The 16,248-nt window shown below is 47.7% G+C and overlaps 1 protein-coding gene across 1 annotated transcript; it reads left to right on the top strand.

Annotated features, from left to right (window-relative positions):
* Window positions 1-7,836: 7,836 nt before the first annotated feature.
* Window positions 7,837-15,539, top strand: meis3 (myeloid ecotropic viral integration site 3). The gene is made up of 13 exons (XM_034548555.1): window positions 7,837-7,916; window positions 8,389-8,484; window positions 11,612-11,751; window positions 11,979-12,153; window positions 12,252-12,302; window positions 12,396-12,446; window positions 12,818-12,967; window positions 13,091-13,199; window positions 13,318-13,463; window positions 13,851-13,927; window positions 14,827-14,885; window positions 15,015-15,098; window positions 15,340-15,539. The coding sequence occupies exons 2-13, from the start codon at window positions 8,473-8,475 to the stop codon at window positions 15,537-15,539; spliced, it is 1,254 nt and encodes a 417-aa protein (XP_034404446.1). The 5' UTR covers window positions 7,837-7,916; window positions 8,389-8,472.
* Window positions 15,540-16,248: the final 709 nt, after the last annotated feature.

The raw sequence follows: 16,248 nt of genomic DNA, 5'->3' as shown, positions 1-16,248 counted from the left end.
AGGAGAAGCCACGCACACACACGACAGGGTCCTCTATGTCAACGGTGAGTCTCGAAAATCACAACCAGCTACACTCAAGTGGGTCGTTGGTCCCGAGAGGTGCTCGGCGGTGTGTGTACTGGTAGTTCTGTGTGCCGTTAGCCGAACATGACAAGCGTCGTCGCCACAGGGGGAGTCGACCCCTGGAAGGAGCTGTCGGTGGTTCAGGAGACGGCCGAGGAAGAAGGAGGAGAAGGCCGGACCGTCTTCATCGAGGACGCCGCTCACTGTGCCGACATGATGAGGAGGAGAGTCGCGGACCGCCGCTCGCTCAAGGAGGCCAGACGGGTACGTATGCACGTCATCTGCACACATTTTTTTTAATTAACACATTTCTCATTAAATAAAAAAACCTTATTTTCTCCTCCCAGGAGATCGAGAAACATGTGGTGCGTTGGCTGAAGATGGCCGCCCTGGAGGAAACGGTCTGATCCCATCACATTATAACCTGATCAGCTCTTATCACTGTTCCCTGAAACAGATTCAGGAGCATGGTGTGCATGGCAACTCTGCTTCGTCATCGTCATCTTCATCGTCCTCTATTTCCTCTCTGCCCCTCCTCTATCCATAACTATCTGTGCTTTTGTGTGTTTTGGTTTTTTTATCTTTTAAGTATTTTTTTATGCGTCTCTACAAATGTTATTCCTGTTTTGAATATTCATATTAATTTACCGTTTCTTTATTTTAATTTTACTTGTCGTCTTAGATTTTATATATATGGAGGATCTTTATGTCTACCCAGTGTTAATGCTTATAATTACCCTGATATATAAACCCTGTTTCCTATATTAGCATTATCTATTTTTTTTTAACGACTGTTCATCGGTTGTCATATCCCTGTGTGACCACCAGGGGGCGATATTGCTGCACGTGCTTCAAACACGTTTATTGATCCTCACTCAACGTAAAACACAAACATTGAGAATCAAAACTCAGAAGAGTTTGTCTCCCTGTCGTTCATGATGAGAAAGGAACACATTTAGACCACTTTAATTAATTAATTAATTAATTAATATTCAGCGTTATGCGGCATCGGTTAACGGGACACCGAGTGTGTTGCGTCACCGTGTCGTGCTGTTGTGTTGCAACAGTGTTTGTGTGTGAGAAAAAGGTGAGGGAACACCAGTTGTCCTGAGGCCATCTGTTTGCTGTGGGCTGCTCCGTGTGTGTGTGTGTGTGTGTGTGTGTGTGTGTGTGTGTGTGTGTGTGTGTCTCTGTGTGTGTGTGTGCGTGACCCTCCCTGTAGGGGGTCAAAAGTGGGAGGTCATGACCCCGCTGACCCCCATGGGAGTGGAGATCATCAATCAACTAGGGGCTGGACAGAGCAGCAGGAGGGGGGGGCACACGCAAACACACAAACACACACACAACCACACACACACACACACACACACACACACACACATAGATACTGTAACACGTACACTCTTCAGATGTACCTGGGAAATAAATATACTACATAATAAAATACACCAAAAGCACATTTGGATCAAAGAAGCATGATGAATTGAATATAGTAGATAGTAAACACATATTAAATGATTCAGCCCACACACACACACACACACACACACACACACACACGCTCGCCCCTCGGACATCAGCTGCCAGCCAAAGAGGCTGTGTGTTCTGTTTGATAACATACGTGCTTTTCTTATTCATGGGAACTCACAGATGCTATCTCACCCTTCAGCCCAGAGACAAAGCTTTAAAGATGGAAAGAGAGCGAATGAACCTCAAGCGATTTTCTTTCTTTTTTTTTTACTGCAGTGCCTCCATTTCATCCGCTCATCTCTTTGCTATTGTAAACAAGCACACACACACACACACACACACAAACACACACACACACACACACACACACACACACACAAACACACACTGCAAGAGGCACTATCAGGGTTATCAGCCAGCACTTGCAGAGCGACAGGGCATGCTTTTTCTCTCTCCCTCTCTTCCTCCTCCTCCTCCTCCTCCTCCTCTTCCTCCTCCTCCTCCGCCACCTCCAGCCTGTCCTGTTGATCAATGGGGAAGTTCTTGGGCCTCGACTATTAATCAGAGCCTATCGGCTATCTGTCCGCAGAAGCCAACCAATCACGGCCCTCCGACAGCTGGGCCATGAAAAATGTGGCCCGGGTGGATGGAGGGGAGGTTGTGGTTGGGTTGGGGTTGGGGGCGGCAGGGGGGGTGTAGTTTAGGGTGGAGGGGTCGAGGAGGAGATGGGTGGGAGGTGAGGGAGCACTCTATCCGATCCGAGTCAGGTCACGGCTGCACGACTGCACTTTGTGCACTTACAGCTGATTCTTACTATAATGATGACACACACACACACACACAAACGGGTTTTCATGACCGACACACACACACACACACACACACACACACACACACACATTGTGTCCCCCGATTCACATCTACATGTCGGCGGTTTGGGAGCCACAGAACCAGACTGAATTAAAACTCTCCCCCCGGTGAGGACCCGGCGACGCCGATGATCTGTTGTCCAATAACGGCGTCCTGTCCTCGCGCCTCGAAAAAAGCTTCATCAACGCGCCGCCCCCCCTCCTCCCTGCATAATCACCATGCTCACACTCATCCATTCACATCTTATTGCCGTAATTAGATTACATCTAATGCTATTACACCGCTCCCGTCTCTCCCTCTCTCCCTCTCTCTCTCTCTCTCTCTCTCTCTCTCCTCCCCTCATCATGGATTTCTCGCAGATCTTATTAGTGTGTGATGCGGACCAGGTCTCACTTTGGATTTATGAACCCTCAAGACTTCTCTCCTTTAATCTCCTCCTCCTCCTCCTCCTCCTCCTCCTCCTCCTCCTCCTCCTCTCCCTTCCTGCATCTGTCCATCTATCATTCCCAGGGTTGGCTTGGGCGGAAGAGTATTAATCCCTCCGTCCCATCTCTCACTCCTCTGGACAGATGAGGAGGAGGGAGATGGGGAGGAAGAGGAGCAGGAGGAGGGGTAGAGGACGGGAGACCTCCAGATTACTTTTCATAATATTTCTGTAGCATGGGGGGGGGGGGGGGAGGGGGCATTACGGGTAAAGTATGCTGATGTACAGGATGACAGCTCCCTGCTTTGGTAGCTTCAACAGGTACGAGGATGAGATGCTGAGGCAATAGCTCCAGATGGGATGAACAACAACTCACTGTGTGTGTGTGTGTGTGTGTGTGTGTGTGTAAGTATATGAGCCACAATGAGGTTTATGCAATAAAGATGTGTCTGTAAGCGAAACGTGCAACAGAGACAGCATCGTATCACCTGTTGGTGAGCAAAGAAACCTTTTATTGTAGTTGTGTGTCTTCAGTCTGAGCTAACGTGAAGGCACACAGTCTTTGTTACTAGGTAGAAAAACATACACGTTTATTTTCTCTTTTCACATGTTGTTTTTGTACTTTAACTGCAACAGAATAAAGCATCCAAAAGCACTTAAAAAGAAAACTGTTGACATCATTTTGTTTTTTATCAGAGATTGTTTCTCTGGCCACAGCAGCATCCCCCCCCCCCCCGCGCCCCCCCCCCCCCCCCCCCCCCCTTTACCGCACTAATGTTAATGCCTGACACACACACACATGCACACACACACACACACACACGCACACGCACACACAGTGTTTTCAACAGAATCCAATAAAAGCTGCTGGAAATCAATTGGAGTGATCGGGACATTTAATGAGTCCGGTACTCGGAGGTTTAATTCTCCGGATGGCAAAAGAAACAAATTCAGAGTAAAAGAAAAGAATTAAACCGTTGAAGCTGACTCTCCTCCTCCCTTTACACCCCCACCCCTCACCCCTCTCCCTCCTCCACCCAAGCCCTAGCAGTGACAGGTAGATTAAGGGGCGTGATAGATGCCCCTCTCTGTATCTCCCTAGCTGCACCCCCCCCCACACACACACACTCACCACCACCCCCTTTCCCTCCCCTCCATCCATCATGGCGGCTGGTGTAATTGCGGCTGCGTGGGGCTGGCAGAGGGAGCCTCCATCCATCTCCTTAACAACAAACAGTCAGGAGGACGGATGGTGCTGCGCTCCCCCAGTTAATCTCCATCTATAAGAAGGGGGCGAGGGGTGGGGGGGGGGGGGGGGGGGGGGGGGGGGGGCGAGTGGAGGAGGGCTGGAGAGGGAGAGGAAGAAAATAACAGAAGGGAGAAAGGTAGTGTTGGCTTACAATAAACAAAAAGAGAGAGATGGAGGCAGAGGAAGGAAGGAAGGAAGGATGGTGAGAGGCTTTTGCAGGTAAAGGAAGAAGAATGACCCGCGAGGACGTGAGGGAAAAGTTTGAAAACAGGCTAGATGGTGCGAAGGGAGGGAGGGGGGAGGAGGGGGGAGAATTTATGTCCATGCGGCCAGACGACCCAGAAACTGGAGAGGCACAGGCCTCATAAAAATGCACTCTGCACCCCCTTGTCTATATACCCCTCTCTGTTTCCTTTCTCCCTGTACCTCCCTCCATCACTTGCCTTCCTCTCTCTCTCTCTCTCTCTCTCTCTCTCCCTCTCATGCAGGCGGTGGTGACGGAGGGTCACGGCCCTCTGATGTATCGGGCGGTTCGCGCCAGAGGTCACGTATTTTCTTTAATGGCGGAGTCGCCGAAGTCAACAAGGCCGGGTGGCCTTCACCCCTCCCTCCATCTCTCTCTCTCTCTCTCTCTCTCTCTCTGGTGGACTCAAGTGAACTAGACGTTTGTTTGTTGAGGCTTCTGTTGGCCCCGTGCACGTGATGCATTTCAACGTGCAACCAAAACACCACCGCGTTACGCCATCTTTTGTTTTGCGACACACTCTGTTTGCTAGTGCGAGGCCTCGACGGGGTGCAGAGGAGTGACGAATAACTGCAGCAGCCTCGAACGTGCAGAGTGAACGTGCAGAGTGAACGTGCAGAGTGAACGTGCAGAGTGAACGTGCAGAGTGAACGTGACCCACCGGTGCTCAACCAGGAGCAAGTAAGGAGCCCGCTTCTTACCGCAGGAGAGGAAAAGTGTGTAGATGTCATGTGTCGTGCAACATGGTGCTCAAAACGTGCAGATTTTAGATGATTGAGGTTGTAGATTTTCACTTAGTTTGACATAAGGAAAGTCTCCTCGAGGCATCAAAGGGAAATCTATTTCATGTTGCAGCAGATGGAGTGAAACTTTAATGTTTCCTTCGGGGTCCCATCGATCCCACTGCTAGACTGTGTGTGTGTAAAACTGTTTTTAATAATAAGAATGATTGCAAAAATCATCCAAAGTGTTCCTGCTTACTGTCAAAACCCTTTGAAACAAACTGGGTTTGCACAATTTGTTGATCGTAAAAAAACAAAACGCAAATGAGCTTCAACGATTGCTATAAATATATTAGATTCATGTATTATCAAAAGGCATTCACACACAAATATATATGTACATGTTGTGTGTGTGTGTGTGTGTGTGTGTGTGTGTGTGTGTGTGGGTGTGGGTGTGTATCGATGTTGACCCCGGAGACTCTCTGAGGTCTTCTGAACAAACTGAGCTCCAGGAACTTTTTGGGGGGATTTTGGAGGGGGAGGGGGGAGTCAACATTAAACACATGAACAGACGGAAAGCAGCACAACTCAAAATAAGATGAATATCAAAAATGAATCATTTCACCTCACATTTAAAAGCCATGTATCTTTATTTGGGTGAGACATCATAGGACAATTTTACGTCTTCTTTTGGAACAGTCAGCACATGTATGACAACATATGTCGTGTTAAAATTAGTTTTTTGTTTTTTTTCCTCATTAACATATGCAGAGCAGAAAAAAAAGAAAAAAAGAAGGTATGCATGGTGTGTGTCCCCCCCCCCCAGGACACAAGGAGATGTGCTGAAAATGACAGATCCTTCCAGTGCGTTGTGATGCAAATGAGCTGTTAATCTGCATGTTTAGATAAATAGTTACAGAGAGTTTGAGATTTATGGTTCCCCCTCGTTAAAGTGGCCCGAAGAGACACTGAGAGAAGTCACTCTCAATTACATTTAAGTAGCCATGAGTATTCATTTTGTGGATTGTAAAGCTTTTTTTTTTTTTGCATGAAGAGAAATGAGGAAATCCGCCCCCCGACATGAATTCCTCAGATGACGCACACTTCAGTGTTAATCCTTCTCCTTCGACCTGTTAACTCGGTGAAAACAAGTCTTTCTGCGTCGTCGTTTCCAGCCCATTGACGCTGCGTCATGGCTGTATTACCGGCTCAGTGTGTAGGTGGGGGGTGAGGGTGGGTGGGTGGGGGGGGGGGGCGCTGTGATCACCCCCTGCAGGAAACCATGCACCCTGCAGAGTTAAAAGACCCCCCTGGCTGTACGGGACGGTCAAACTCCACGCCGCCCACGGAGACGCGCCTGTCCCGGCCCTTCCGATTGAAGTGCAGCCGCCTGGTGTCCCCCCCCCCCCCCCCCCCTCTCGCTGCGGGACCGGGGAAAGGGGATAATTATGATGTTACTTAGGTGACATTTACAACACAAGACTTGGGGGTGGGTGTTTAGCTATTCCACCAACACGTGAAAAAAAAAGCATCTTTTTTTTCTCTCTCTCTCTCTTTAGAATTAAACTTTCTCACGACCAAAAGAAGAAAAAAAGAAAAGAGAGGAAGCTTTGTTTTCTCTCTTCTCCCAATCAACACAAAGAGGGACAAAAGGGGGACATTTGGGCTCCGTCAAAAGGCTGAGTTACAACTGATTGACAAAAAACAATCAAACACTTTGAAAGCTATTATCAGCCAGTGCATTTATTGTCATTTAGCACGCTTCGAACTTATTTACGACTCATTTATGAGGAGTGACGCGTTGTTTTTGCCCCTAAAATGAACTCTCCTGCAGGTAAAACAACATGCAGGTGGACTCGTCGCGTTTATAAATACATATTTCCAAATGCACTTTAATTAGATTTGAGATTTTGAGACCAAAATTACCATGCCATCTTTAAAATAAATACATATAGATAAATAGAGGATATATATATATATATATATATGTGTGTGTGTATGTGTAAGTAAGGGATTCAATATCTGACATTGTGGTTCTTCTTATCGCCTTAATTGGCTGTTAGGAGTTTAATAGACTGTTTAACGTGCTCCGAACCCGCTGGAACGAGACTTAGCACGATTACTCTCCCGGGTTATCCCGAGATTATAGCGCAAACTGCGGCTGCGGGGATCTGGAGAGAGAGAGAGAGAGAGAGAGAGAGAGAGAGAGAGAGAGAGAGAGAGAGAGAGAGAGAGAGAGAGAGAGAGAGAGCGATGGAGGAGCGATATCAGCTCAGAGGAGAGCCGAGATAAAAAAAAAAACGACCGAGGGGGGGGGGGGGGGGGGGGGGTCTTCTTCTTCTTTTCCTTCTTCTTCTTCTTGTTCTTCTTCTCTAGCGTTTGTGTGTGCGATAAGGAGGAGGAGGAGGAGGAGGAGGAGGAGTAAAAGAGGAGGGAGGAGGGAGGGAGGAGGAGGAGGGGGGCCATGAGACCCCGTCGCGTTTTGACCCTCCGAAACCTCCCTGCACACCGCACACCACCACCATCACCACTCCTCCTCCTCCTCCTCCTCCTCCTCCTTCTTCTTCACCTCCTCCTCTCCTCTTGAGACAGAAAACACCATCTCTCACTCCCGGCCGTGACATTTTGCAGCCCGTCGCCGTATGCTGCGCGGACAGCGGAGCACACGGAGCCCACAGCACGAGAAGGAGAAGGAAGGAAAGGGACGCTTTCCGTCTGCCCTCCCGCAGCACCGAGCATCCCCGACGGCGAGCCGGAGCGAGCGAGGCGCACCGGGCGGAGGCTGCAGGAGAAACAACCCGCCGCTCCGTCCTCTCTACCGGGGCTCTGGACTACACCGGACACCGAGCAAGGACTGGATATTTACTCGTCTCGGTGGGACATTTTTGTTTTTTTACACCATTTAACGGAGCCTCGCGTGCGCGTGTGTGTCCGTGTGCGTGTGTGTGTCAGCCTCGCACAAACACCATCAGCATTTAATAGGCTGCGAGCTTTATTATTATTATGGCGTTTATTGGCGCTGAGTGTATTATATACACCATTAAGTTCACATCGACTACATCGTATACGAGGATATTAACGTCCATAAAAATCTCTCCGGCCCCATCATAATGTTGTAATTTAAAAACGCGATCGGAGTAAACACACACACACACACACACACACACACACACACACACACACGCACACACATGCGAAGCAGGTCTTCACTGTATTTTTCAACCCACAGCCTCATGTTGTTGTTGATTGGAGGGTTTTGCATGGTGTTAGTCGTGTTTACATTCTTATTGTTATAAATTAAAAAATGTAAAAAACATATATTTTTTTTTTTTACTTTTATTTCCAGGGACCGAGGAAGGGAGCAGACGCTCGCTGGACTAACCCGAGCAGCGCATCACCATCTCCGGTGTAGGACTGGCTGTCGAGTCGCATGGAGAAGAGGGTAGGTCTAATTGTATTTATGTTGGTGGTTTGGACCAGAGCCTGACGGGATAACACATATTATCCCTGGCATGGAGAAGAGGTCATTATAAAAGAGCATATTAATAAGAGCATATGGTTGAAAAACCCCTCTTTGCACTGCTGGTCGGGTGCAGCCACAACACAAGGCCCACTAACAGACTAGTGGACTGCAGGCTGTTAGCACCGGCTGCATGTTTGGGGCAAAAACAACAGCAAAACGGGGGAAACTATTCAGAAATATTCCTCAAATGTCAATATTTAAGAGTTTTGTTATGGCGCTGCAAAGACATAACCTTAAACAGCCACGAGCCCTATAATCCACGAGGTGAAGTGCACTTCAATGGAGGTCCGCGTGTGAGTCGTCATCAGCAATTTCTCAAAACACGTTGATTTGGATCTAATACGTCATCCTGCCCCTAAACATAATTACGCTGTGCAATGCCAGTCAGGCGTTATGACGGTCCGATGAGGGTCAGAGTGGTGTGGGTCATGCAGAGGGAGAGGAGATGCAGCTTGAAGTTTGTATTCATTTTATTTTTTGCTATATAGTGATTCAGATGCACAGACAGACAGGGGCTGAGTGGAGGAGAGCAATTTAAAAACCACTGCTGTGTGAAAACAGAGCAGGAGAGGAGAGGACCATCTCTACACACACACACACACACACACACACACACACTGTAAAACACCAACTCCATAGCAGCTTTCTTACAAACACACAATTCAAGAAACAAGTATATACCTTTCTGCTCTTATTAGTCATGTACATGTACTTTTATGGGTGCACGTGCAGCCACATGTTGTGTACTGGATGTTAAAAAGTGACGCAGAACTTCATATAGTTCTGTTCTGACGGGGTGACATTGTTGTAATAAATGGAGATGGGTCCGAGTTTAAAAGTTGTATTTAGTTTCGTTTTATTTGCAATAAGCACGAGTCCTTCTTAAAAAAAAAAAACTACTTTTCATATACATTGTGTTTATATCAGCCGTCGTTAGTGTGTTACAACTTTATGATGTCTTATTAAAGTTCAGAGAGACGACACTTTTAAGCACATTCACATTTAACTTCTCTTTTCCTGAGTTCGACATGTGCATTGATTTCTTTCTACTGGCTTTAGTTTTATAATAGCAATGTTCAAATAAAATGTGTCACAAAGTTATATAGACCCGTCGTAATGAACTGTAAAGGTTTATTAATTCAATTACTTTTAATCTCTCCACCGAACTCCGTTTATTTTACACAATATAAAGTGCGTGTGTGCTCCAAAACTTAAGCGGCGCAACGTGCATGTGCCCTAAAAGCCTTCAACAACTTTTTTTTCTGCGTCGGTGGAAAATAAACAACAACTTGTTGTCCTGCCATCTGATGCCATGTTTACCAGCTTCCGCGACATAGAAAGAAAAGAAAAGGAAGGAAAATGTGCGGAATTTGTGCGCTTTGATCCGCTTTGACACCCGAGAAGGGGCCGCGTGCGTAAAGAGAGACGCGCAATCCGATAGCGGTGATTGTGTTAATAGTCAGCCTTCATAATAAAAAAAAACTAGAAGGTCAGAAGCAGGTGCTTTCTGTGATATCCAGGTGGCCATGTGGGACTCTGGAATACAACCATTATAGGACAGTGGTTCCCAAAGTAAGGTCCAGGGGGTCCTGCAGAGGGGTCCTGCAGGAGAACAGTGCATGCACCTTAAAGGAGGATTTATTTAATTTTACATTTTTATTACATTCACAGGGGTCAAGAGAGAATATCTAAGAATAACTGACTAAATGTTCTTCTTCAAAAGTGTCCGAGTTATATGGACACTGTTAATATTTAAAATAAATATAAACATATAGTTTCAATTACTGCAAATCAGAGAGAACAAAAATAAAAGAGTCACTTTCCCTGCTTTTATTTTTCCTGCAGTTCCACACGTCTGTAGATCACAGCCTCTCTGGGGAATATGACGTCCACGGGAAAACTAAGCAGACAATAAGTGTTCTATGGTCTGTTTAAAATAACTCAAAAGTGAGAGGCGTCCGGGCCCCGGCCTGTCTGAGAGATCCCAGTGGCCCTGAGGACCCCTTCAATAATCCATCAGAAAGGGAACAGAAGCAGATCTGCTGACCTGAGACGTGAAGCTGCAGAGAAACACACATTAGCTCCATAGCACACACACACAGAGAGAGAGAGGGGGGGGGGGGTTAACCAGGGAGTGAGACATGTATATTCATGATGCTATGGGTACGAGAAGCGGTGTGTGTGTGTGTGTGTGTGTGTGTGTGTGTGTGTGCCATATGTGGCGTCTGACTCAGTGTGTTAGACTGTGTGTGCGTGAGCGGGGCCCCAGTGAGGCCGCCACAGCGGGTTGTGAGGGACGTCTCAGCACGGCTCCCGTCTAGTCGGAGTCGAGGAGGGAGGAGACGATATTAGCAGCTAAGGGCTCTGCTTGGATCTCGCCACCCCCTTCCCTTCTCTCCTCTCCTCGTCTCCTCCACACTTCGTCCTCTAAGCGCCGAAAAACACCAGACTTCCCAAGAACTGAGAAAACAAGGAGTTCCTTCATGAGGGAATGGGGATAGACTAGCACACACACACATACATGCACGCACGCACACGCACACACGCACACACACACACACACACACACACATTGTACCGTTGTAAACACGAGAAACTGATTCGAGTAAAAAGAAGTTCTTTCTCTTTTTATTTTTGATTATTGATATTGGCGTTTTGTTTTAGCTTGCAACGATTGAGGCACGTTCCCATGGCAACTCCACTGTAACTACAACTGACCGACACACGTGCACGTCGACGTGCACGAGCTGAAACTAATTAATTTAAGGCAAGATTCTCTGGTTTCTACTTTTTTTAATGTGAATATTTGCACATTTTCTTTGTTTTCTATGATAGAAAATTGGGCTTTTTGGAAGGTTGGTCAGACAGAACAAGAAAATTAAATATTATCAGATTACTCGGCAATAAAAAAAACACACACACACACACACACACACACACACACACACACTTCAGCCGCGTAATAAAATCAGATTTGATGTCAGGCGGCGCAGATGTCGAACGCGTCTCATGTTTTTCCGTCTCTCTCCGTCTAATCGCGTTTCAGTATGAAGAGCTGGTGCACTACTCGGGGTCGGAGGGCATGGTGTTGGGGGGGTACGGGGACGACGTCAGGCCGCTTCCACCCCCGCACTACGGACCCACCATCCCCGACTCCCTCAAACACCACAAAGACCAGATCTACGGGTAAGCGTGTGTGTGTGTGTGCGTGCGTGTGTGTGTGTGTTTAAAATTATATGTGCACCTTCAGCAGATTAATGTACAGTCTATATTTGTGTATCACCTTCTGTGAATGTATCGTGTGTACACCGTGTCAACTGTTTCTGTGTTTATGTATAGTATGTTAACTGTGTGTTGTGTGTGTGTGTGTGTGTGTGTGTGTGTTGTGTGTGTGTGTGCGTGTGTGTGTGCAGTCACCCACTGTTTCCACTGCTGGCCTTAGTGTTTGAAAAGTGTGAGCTCGCCACCTGCTCCCCTCGAGACCCCGCCTCCCTCTCGGCCACCTCCCACCTCCCCGGCATGACCAACCACAGCGACGTCTGCTCCTCCGAATCCTTCAACGACGACATCGCCGCGTTCGCCAAGCAGGTGAGGCGACGAGCCAATCGCAGGGCGGACGTCGACGAGAGGGGGCGTGTCCTCAGATTTGTAACAATCCTTTACAATATTTTTTGTGTTTTTCGCAGATACGATCCGAGAAGCCCATATTTTCGTCCAATCCCGAGCTCGACAACTTGGTACGATGTGAAAAACAAATAAACATGCTTTTTTTTCCCCCACAGGTGCATTGTGGGATACGCCTTTAATAATCCATATTCTCCTCTCCGCAGATGATCCAGGCCATACAGGTTCTTCGCTTTCATTTACTGGAGCTGGAGAAGGTTAGTTAGTCATGTTTTTATTGTTTTACTTTCTCTATTGTTATGGACACAGTGTGTTCTCGTGCTTATGGGAAGGTTTGACCTTCAGGGGCCTAAAGGTCAACTATAATCATATGCTGCGCGTCATTAAAATGTTGAGGGAATCTTAAAAGTTAATTATAAATGTTTTGACTTTTAATGGCCGGGAGGAGAAATGATTGCGGCCGCTTCGATAAACATTCGGGCGCGTGCACATCGTTTCATGAGCGAAGCCGCCCTTTAATGTTCGACGTTCACGGACGCCGCCGTGACCTTTCTAGGGCGACGACGACGATTAGGTCGCGGGCGACGTGCCAACGAGTGTGACTCTTTGTTTTTTTTTTGGCCCGAAGGTGCACGACCTGTGCGATAACTTCTGCCATCGCTACATCACCTGTCTGAAGGGCAAAATGCCCACGGACCTCATCATGGACGACCGGGAGGGCGGCTCCAAGTCCGACATGGAGGACTTCACCGGATCCTGCACCAGTCTGTCGGAGCAGGTGAGACTCGCCCTCCCCCCCCCTCCACCCGCTGCACTGCATCCGCCTGAGGCCCTTGAATGGTGTCGCGTCCTCCATCTTCCCCGTCACAACCTCCTCTCCATCTCTTCTCCCCCCCTGCAGAATGCATCGTGGTTACGGGAGCCGGACGAATGCGCCACGACCCCCCTGGGAACGCCGGGCACCTGCGGCCTGCCTTCGCACAGCACAGCGGACAACTGTAGCGACCCAGGTACACACACACACACACACACGCACACACACAATGTTATTCGTGAGAAAAACACTGTATTAAATATGAGGAAAAGTCTGTATTGTTTATGCATTTTAATGAGAGATATGATGTGCAGGCGACGGTCTGGACGGAGAAGGGGCCTCCCCGAGCACGGGGGACGACGACGACTCGGACCGAGACCGGAGGAACAACAAGAAGAGGGGCATCTTCCCCAAAGTGGCCACGAACATCATGCGAGCGTGGCTCTTCCAGCACCTGTCGGTGAGAATTATCACGCGCGGAAATATTGAATTTGCAGAATAATTGAAAGCGAGAGCGCCCAAACCCGTGAAACAAAATAAAAAAGCTGGTGTGAGAGACCAATCACTGAAAGAGAAGATTTCAGCGAGAGGCCAGGCCGAACCGAGTGTGTAATAGAGGTCAATTAAAATGAAAAAAATAAAAAGGGATTAAGTGATCACGTGAATATGCTCGCCGTTGAATAGTTGCGGAAGAGAGGTAGAAATGGCAATTAGCTCCTAAATGAGGCAGGTCAAATGTTGCTCCACGGCAATTATTACAGTATGCGCGAGAGAGATAAATACAGAGCGAGGGATGGAAGGTGTTTCACCGAGGCTGACGCTGTGAGTCGTGTGTGTCCTCTCCCAGCACCCGTACCCGTCCGAGGAGCAGAAGAAGCAGCTGTCCCTGGACACGGGACTGACCATCTTACAGGTCAACAACTGGTCAGTGCACATCCTCAATCAATACACCGATTCCATGAGTCAATAATCAGTTAAACTGTCACGTTTCGAATTGTAAAAGCGTCAACTTTTTTCAATTTAACCGCCGGCGATAACGCGAGAAGAAATGTCATCTGAATTTTTTTTTTTTTTTTACAAGTCACGGTTTCTCTGCTCGGCGTGACTAATTTGTGCAAATAAACGTCGAGTTAAATGAAAGGTCGCAGGGTTTTTTTTTTTTTTTTTTTTTTTTACGAGAGAAAGACTGTAATCCGCTTTATTGGAGAAAGGGGGAAGCCGAGGGAGAAATGTCCTGCGAAGCGTAAAGAGTGAAATCCACTTGTTCATAAAACAGTCAAATCAATATCCAATAATCAGATGGTTTACTGCCCCCATTCACTGCCCGGGCGCACATGTATCTGCACTGGCAAAACACACACACACACACACACACACACACGCACACACAGCACATTTCCACGTAGCTGATCAATTTTTCTTCTTTCCTAATGTTCAATTTCGTTACCTCAGATATTGACACGGAAACACATACAAAAAAACAAACAAATTATGAAGGCTGCGCGAAATGTTAAATAATAGATGTTGTAATTTGATTACTCACTTTTTATTTGCACCCCTGCCTGCAGCACGCACACACACACACACACACACACACACAGAGGGTGACCTGTTCAGATCAATCAATTATCACAGGCCCGATCAATACCTGCTGCTGCCCTAACGTTGATTTACTCTGCCCTCTGAAAGGGTTAAGTGGTTGTAAAATGTAAAAGGTTAATAGCCTCCCGGTCAGCCTTTTCCTCCATTAATGGGTGGCCCTGTCCGCCTCTCTCTCTCTCTCTCTCTCACACTCTTTCTCTATGTCTCTCTCCCTCGTGCAGGTTCATCAACGCCAGGAGGAGAATAGTTCAGCCGATGATTGACCAGTCGAATCGCTCAGGTCGGTGTTTATAAGTCAGTCAGCTGGTCGGCCGCTCCGTAAACGACTGTGTGTGTGTATATATATACGAGAGTGTGTGTGTGTGTGTGTTGTATATTTGAGCCTCACAGTGTGTGTGTTGTCTCACAGGTCAGGGTGGTCCTTACAGCCCAGAGGGAGCAGCTCTCGGGGGCTACGGCCTCGACGGACAGGCCCACCTGGGGCTCCGAGCAGGTACAAAATACACACTGAACATACACCTGGATTAGGCTTATTTTTATTTTTTTCACTGTCAATAATTATATAAATAAAAAGAAAGTGTGTATCAAAGCCTGATATTATCCTCTGGAGTTGAACGGAGTAATTAAAAAATATAAAATAAATTTACATTGTTTGTTAACTTTTAAAGGAGCCTAACCGTTCATAAATATCGTATATCATCACAATGTGAACGTCTTTGCGTCTCCCCCTCCAGGTCTCCAGGGGATGTCTTCCCTTCAGGGCGACTACCCCGGCGCTCTGCTGTCCCAACCGGGCTACCCTCCCCACCCGGGTCCCTCCCTCCACCCCTACCCGGGCCCACACCCCCACCCCGCCATGCTGCTCCACCCACCGCCACATGCACACCCCGCAGAGCCGCTCCTCGCCCAGGGACTGGACATACACGCACACTAGTTGTGGTGGTGGTGGGGGGAGTTGGAGTGTGTGTGTGTGTGTGTGTGTGTGTGTGAGAGAGGGAAAAATTACTGTATGACTGTGTGTGTGACTGTGCACGGTGAGATATGTATGTATGTATGTGTGTGTGTGTGTGTGTGTATGTGTAATGATGCAAACTGAACACTATTTAAAGAAAAGAAGAAAAAAAAGACACATCGCCCACGAAAGTTTACATTCCTCACTGAAAGACCCTGACCTCAATGTAGCTGTTCCACTCACACACACACACACACACACACACAAGTAGACATAAACATTACACTTGTACACACACACACACACACACGCACACGCACACCGTCTAGACCCACAGGTTTAAGCCATACCTCTTTCAGAGTAGAAGTGCTTCCTCCTCTCCAAATGTCTCTTCACTGTGTCCCCGTGGGTGAGACACACGCTTTAAAACTACACTTCCCATCATGCCTCCTGCTGCACCGCAGGAAGACGGGCACACGCTTTTTAAAACTACACTTCCCATCATGCCTCCTGCTGCACCGCAGGAAGACGGGCACACGCTTTTTAAAACTACACTTCCCATCATGCCTCCTGCTGCACCGCAGGAAGACGGGCACACGCTTTTTAAAACTACACTTCCCATCATGCCTCCTGCTGCACCGCAGGAAGACGGCGCACGGAAACGCTGCTGAGTGGGACTCGATCCTGTGAA

The sequence above is a fragment of the Cyclopterus lumpus genome, chromosome 13 (assembly GCF_009769545.1).
Source record: "Cyclopterus lumpus isolate fCycLum1 chromosome 13, fCycLum1.pri, whole genome shotgun sequence".
Classification (NCBI taxonomy): Eukaryota; Metazoa; Chordata; class Actinopteri; order Perciformes; family Cyclopteridae; genus Cyclopterus; species Cyclopterus lumpus.
The sequence above is the reverse complement of the archived record's forward strand: the minus strand, read 5'-3'. Positions and strand labels throughout refer to the sequence as shown.